We start from the raw sequence: 5988 nt of genomic DNA on the forward strand, positions 1-5988 counted from the left end.
TTTCAGTCCAGCGAGTGGCCATACAGTCACAAAAAGCAGATTTGAGGTGTCGGAGAACACTTTCGTGGCTTTAATTAACCATCTAATATTAAGAGAAGACTTCGCTTCAAACCGGTTAATGACACCAAAATCCCCAATGAGCTGATGGACTTGGTGTAATAAACTTTACTGCTTTGTTTTTTTTTTTTTAATAAATGTATCCATACTCACTTTGTTTGACGACTCCCACACATGTATACACAGTTAAGGTTTATTTTTGTAACAAAGTTGTACACCTCAAATTTAAAAGCCCCCCGCCACCCAAGTGGAAAAGGATCAGGTGATTTTTTTCTTCTTTGAAAGTTCTGAGGTAATACTTCTTAAATCCATGAAGCAGTGGGGGCCAACATTTTTTTTTCCCATTTTGTTCTTTATTAAAAATGTCATTTCAAATCTTGGATCTGTAAAACAATACAATGAAAAAAAAAAAAACCCATAGAAATGGTGTCAAAATAACCTCTCTCCCCCAATAACCAGACTTTTGCCCCTCCCTAGCTACCCCAACCCCCAAAACATTACAACTCAAAGGAATGAGCTGGTACTCGTTAGCCACACAGGGAATTATAACAGTTGTCCCACTGGGGAAAGGAAAAAAAAGTGGAGAATGTTTAGGTCTTCTAGCACTAGGTCACTACACCATGGCTGTAGCTCATTTACCACACAACCTTTAACAGGAGAAGTTTTGTGTGAATAGTTTTCAAATTCTACTCAGGATGCTGTGCTGATTCTATTAAAAACTTTTTTTTATTGTTATTTTGAGAACACGTCGGGGATGTTACTCACAATTCAGGGCTAAGTGCCATTGGCCTTGGATGAGTCAAAGGAAAACATAGCATGGCACCAACAGGTGAAGAGGCTTCAGAATGTAAAAGTGAAGCACAACGTATTTATTTAAAAAAAAAAAAAAAAAAAAACAATTTTACAAACTTTGCTCCCGAACATGACTGAAGGAGAAAAAAGGAAGATAGAAAAAAAAACACAATAGAAGGTTGAGGGTCTTGGTAGGTGATGTTTCTTAGTCATCTTCTCCTTCATCGTCCTGAAAGAACAAGATATTATACGATGAGTTTCTGAAAACTGCAAATTACAAATTTATTTTCCACGGTTTCAGTTTACCTCGCCATCTTCTCCATCATCTTCTTCATCATCTTCTCCGTCTTCATCTCCTTCCTCATCTATGTCCTCCAGTCCTTCCTCATCCTCTTCATCTTCCTCACCTTCACCCTCTTCATCATCCATGTCAGGAACCTAGGGACAAAAGACTCATTCAGCACGGTTGTCTTTCAATTCATCCAAATGCAAAAGAGTTCAAATTGTATCTATCTATAACTGTTATGATAGTTGGGGAAATGCCCCCCCCCAAAAAAGTGCAACAAGTGAATATGTTTGTTGTGACCATACCAAGTAGTACTGCAGGGGGTTTGGCCAGATGTCATCCTTGATGACCTCTCCAAGCTCATCGGCGCCAGCATCGGCATGATCAGTAAACCAAGTGAAGAAACTCTCTGGTTCTTCATGTTGCCTCTTCCTTCCTGCTTTATTCTGTGTCTGGCTGGAGCGCTTAGTCAGGTCCTAAACGCACATTGAAGTAACAAATTGTTCAGAATTCTGCAATATCCGCCCTAAAATTTGGCATTCTTTATTTAAGAAATACTAAGAAGCATCTTGCAGCATGGTGCATAAAAGATTAAACACAAATAGGGGGAATGTTGGTAGAACCTGTGTGCATCTTTCACACTGAATATACACAGATGTACATACCTTTCCTGATTTCCATTTGATTTCTGTTGATTTTGAAGATGGGTCTCCGCTCTCATTCAGATGGAACTCTTTGGAAAGGACTTTGTTTTCGAAGTATGGGTTTTCATCAAAATACTAAAAAGAAAGTTCACACATGTAAGAGCAATGAACAAAAATAGTGGCTTCATATTTTGTAAGGTCCAAGACTATACTTACAAAATCTAGTCGATACCCCGATTTAATATCTTCGAACTCTGTGACCTCCACTCTGCTCAGGTAATGAAGTGCTTCTTCATCTTCCTCTCCCAGTAGGGCAGATACTGTGAGGATACAGATACAGGACACATTTTAACCCAGGTCACGGTCCAAAACTTAACCTATAACTGTATAATTCCCATGGTGACTAAAAAGAAAAGTGTTGGAATCCTGACCTTGTGGATGGTTGACAAATGTGGTGACCCAGAAGTTGGGGATTTTGGCGATCAGTTCCGACCTCTTCTGAAAGAACGGCTGACGGAGTTTGTTGTATTTCTGTTCTACTTTTAGGATTTCCTCACTGGCTTGCTCATTCAACCTAAGAAAGAAAGGAGAAAATATGAATTTACACAATTGTCTTCTGCTGAACGACCACTTATCAGATCATTTATTCAGTTCAGATGATTTCAGTTACGTGAGGGGCTAAAACGGCAAAGTTTTCAGAATAACGAAATTACACTGAATCACGTAGTTTCCTTTAAGCAAATTATAGAAAAGGAAATCTTTACCCTGCACAGAAGTCATGTCACAAATTCCTCCCACTCCATTACAATACAAAAATGTTCCAACATTATTTATTGCAATTTAAGCTCATAGTACAATGTATTTCTAAAACCAAAGCAATGTAAAACTTCAAAATGCTTAGTATTCACAGATGGTGTTCTAAAAGCAATTTCCAGACGTAACTCATTCTCATCTATATGCCAAGTATTATAAAAAAAAATAACTTATATATAGTCATCAAGTGAAGAGAAAATCCGAAGTGCTCTTTGGTGTTGGGGAAAAAAAACAATATCTAGTCAAAAAGGGGAGTCCAAGGCACTCTTCTTGTGGAAAAATATTAAAAAGCCTTTATTGAAACATGGCTAATAAGTATATTATACTTATTAGCCATGTTTCAATAAAGGCTTTTTAATATTTTTCCACAAGAGTGCCTTGGACCCCCTTTTTTAACTTTTATATATATAATTTGAACTAAAATACTTACCTGCTGTACTCTACTGCCCTTACTTTTTTAACGTGTGAGTTTTATTATTTTACCTCTTTTAGCATTTTATTTGTTATTTATTGTTTAATTGTGTCTTGTTGCTTTTAATGTTGTTGTAAAGCACTTTGAATGACCTTGTGTTGAATTGTGCTATACAAATAAACTTGCCTTGTCTAGTATCTAATAGGCCTCAGGGGGGAAAAAAGTTAAATATTCAGACATATTTTACTTCATAGAAAAGGTGCATTGTTTACCTGTCGATTTCATTTTGAACTTCATCGATGTGTTCAATAGCCTCTTGCTGCTCTTTCTCTGCAAAGACAAAAAAAAGTTAGAAAAACAAAAAAGTCATGGATAGGGAAAAAAACAATACCCAAACATTTTAAGAATCTAAAGTGTTATAATTGAATGTTATCCATGTGAATCAGGGGCTTCTTCACGGCACAACACGCTCCTCGCCCTCGTGCAGCGCACAGAAACGCAGCGGCCAATGGCTGCAGCGCTGGCGGTGCAACAGCCGCCGTTTCCTGCCGGCTGCTACCTGCAAGGCCGCGTGGTTTAAATGTGGAGGAGCAGATAACATGAACCGACAGACGCCAGAGCAAAGCCCTAAACTGTCAGAGCCTTGGTGCACCAAACCCCCCTCCATGCAACCGTGCAATTGCAATAATTAAAAAAAAAAGAAGATTCTGAGTTCCCCCGCATTGGCCAAATATATATTTATTTAATAATACAACCAGAGCTATTGTTAGATAACATTAAAACAACAACACTAGCGAGCTAACCCCTGCAAGCCCAGCCAAATGTGCATCAATCCCGGATATTTGCGCTAAAATACCAAAATAAAAGCAATTAAAACCCTTTCTGGTGGCTGTGTTAAAATGCACGGGAGGGTGGTGGTCTAAAAGCAGCCGGGGCCGGCCGGCGGGGCTGGATCGGGGCTCCGGCCACGCTGGGGATGCTACACGCGTGGGCTAACGTGGCCTCGGAACAACAGCCCGCTCACAGCGCGGTAGCTCCCGGGGCTAACGGCGTGTTAGCCGCACGGGACAAAAAACACACAGTGGGGAAATGTAACCACAACACGTTATGGTGAATAAATCTACTAAAAAGTTAGGATATGTGACAGACTTTGCAGGCTACGCAGGTGATGTTTTGGAGAAGAAAGTGAAAATGGCGCTGAGCAAGGAGTCCGCCATTCGCCTTACCCGAGGTCTCGTCCGCGCCGTCATGGTTCGAGTTCAGCTCCTTTTTACTCACTTTTGCCGCCGAGGCAGACATGTTTGACAAGCTGTTGGGGAAAAAATCGCCGGTGGGATTTAAATGATTAAATCTCCTTGAACGGCAAAAAGAAGGCGCTTATCTGCTGGGGAAGTTACGCCAGGACGAGCCGACAACGTGCTGCCGTCTGCACACAATGTAGCTGCCGCTGAGCGATGACGTCACTGAGAACCCGACGTACGAACGCGCGCCTTTCACCGCGAACGCGCCTCGCCGAGTGAAGGGGCGGCGAGCTCCGCCTCTCAAAGTAGGTCTCGCTGCTCCGCTCCAATTCGGCGATTTGGAGCCGTCTCGTGTCTTAAAATCACCTTCAAAACTAAGTTCAACGAGAATTGTAATTTTTTATAAACGTTACATGTAAAAAAAAAAAAAAGAGCATATTAATTGCGGTTTGAAAATTACCACATTTTCAGTTGGACCGAATCGCACTTGCTTGCGCACTTATTATGCCGCGTTCCATTTGTCCTCGGAAGTGGGGATTTCCCAGTTCCCAGTTGGAATTTTCAACTGGAACGCCCCTCGAAGTGGGATTTCCCACTGGGAAACTGGGAGATTCTTCGCCACCCCCGAGTTACCATTCCAAGATGGCTGCCATTCCCAGTTCCCAGTTCCGATTTCCGAGGTAAATGGAACGCGGCATTATTATGCCGCGTTCCATTTGTCCTCGGAAGTGGGGATTCCCCAGTTCTCAGTCGGAATTTTCAACTGGAACGCCCCTCGAAGTGGGATTTCCCACTGGAAAGTGGGAGAGTTTTCACCAACCCCGAGTACACATTCCGTGATACCAGTCTGCTATGTGGAAACACTGGTATGACTGTCTTTTTTAAATATTGTTGTATGTTTGTTTGTCTTTTTTAATGGACCTAAGTCTAAATAAAAAGATTGATTGATTCCAAGATGGCTGCCCCGGTTGTAAACAGTAGAAGAGAGCTCTGTAAAAATTCGTAGCACTTCATTCTAGTTTTGGTCCCACTAAATCAGTCGTATACAAGTATTGTTCGGCATATATATGCTGCTATAGTGTAATTTACATTTTTCATGTGGTATATGCGAACTACAAACTTGTTTACCTACTTTGTAACTGGAACGCTGATAACTCGGCTGTGGCGTAATTCCCAGTTCCGAGTTCCGACTTCCGAGGTAAATGGAACGCAGCAAAAAAGGCAGAATGTCAGTGAAGTCAGAACCTTGTTCTCGCTACTCCGCTCCAATTCGGTGATTTTTCTACCTTCTCGTCTCTTAAAATCACCTTCAAAACGAAGTTAACCTAGAATTACATTTTTTTATAAACGTTACATGTAAAAAAAAAAAAAAGACCATATTAATTGCGGTTTTAAAATTACCACATTTTCAGTCGGACCGACTCGCACATGCGCACTCATAAAAAAAGGCAGAATAAGATAAGAACCTTGTTCTGATAGTCTGATAGCACATTAACCTAGAATTATCATTTTTTATAAACGTTACATGTAAAAAAAAAAAAAAAAAAAGACTATATTAATTGCGGTTTCAAAATTAAATTTCCTTAGCCCAGTACACATTTTCAGTTGGACCGACTCGCACCTGCGCACTTATTATAAAAAAGGCAGAATAGAATAGAATAAGCTTTATTGGCCAAGTATGAACATGCCAGACAGGGAATTTTTCGTTTTTTTTTTGCTCACTGAACCCAGATTTAAATAGTT

The 5988-nt window shown here is 40.5% G+C and overlaps 1 protein-coding gene across 1 annotated transcript; it reads right to left on the minus strand.

The window, feature by feature from the left end:
- Positions 1–934: 934 nt before the first annotated feature.
- On the minus strand, positions 935–4464 carry LOC133451524 (protein SET). The gene is made up of 8 exons (XM_061730650.1): positions 4231–4464; positions 3277–3334; positions 2211–2353; positions 1996–2099; positions 1801–1914; positions 1441–1611; positions 1156–1287; positions 935–1078 (listed from the first exon to the last, which is right to left on the minus strand). The coding sequence occupies exons 1-8, from the start codon at positions 4301–4303 to the stop codon at positions 1055–1057; spliced, it is 819 nt and encodes a 272-aa protein (XP_061586634.1). The 5' UTR covers positions 4304–4464; the 3' UTR covers positions 935–1054.
- Between the last annotated feature and the right edge of the window lie 1524 nt (positions 4465–5988).

Source organism: Cololabis saira, chromosome 9, assembly GCF_033807715.1.
Source record: "Cololabis saira isolate AMF1-May2022 chromosome 9, fColSai1.1, whole genome shotgun sequence".
NCBI classification, from domain to species: domain Eukaryota; kingdom Metazoa; phylum Chordata; class Actinopteri; order Beloniformes; family Belonidae; genus Cololabis; species Cololabis saira.

Bases quoted from the DNA above. Each gene is read 5' to 3' on its own strand.
- LOC133451524 (XM_061730650.1), bottom strand. From the start codon at position 4,303: ATGTCTGCCTCGGCGGCAAAAGTGAGTAAAAAGGAGCTGAACTCGAAC. The intron at 1,915-1,995 runs GTAAGTATAGTC...CTTTCTTTTTAG, and splicing joins CGGGGTATCGACTAGATTTT to TATTTTGATGAAAACCCATA. The intron at 1,288-1,440 runs GTATGGTCACAA...TTTTGTCCCTAG, and splicing joins ACCCCCTGCAGTACTACTTG to GTTCCTGACATGGATGATGA.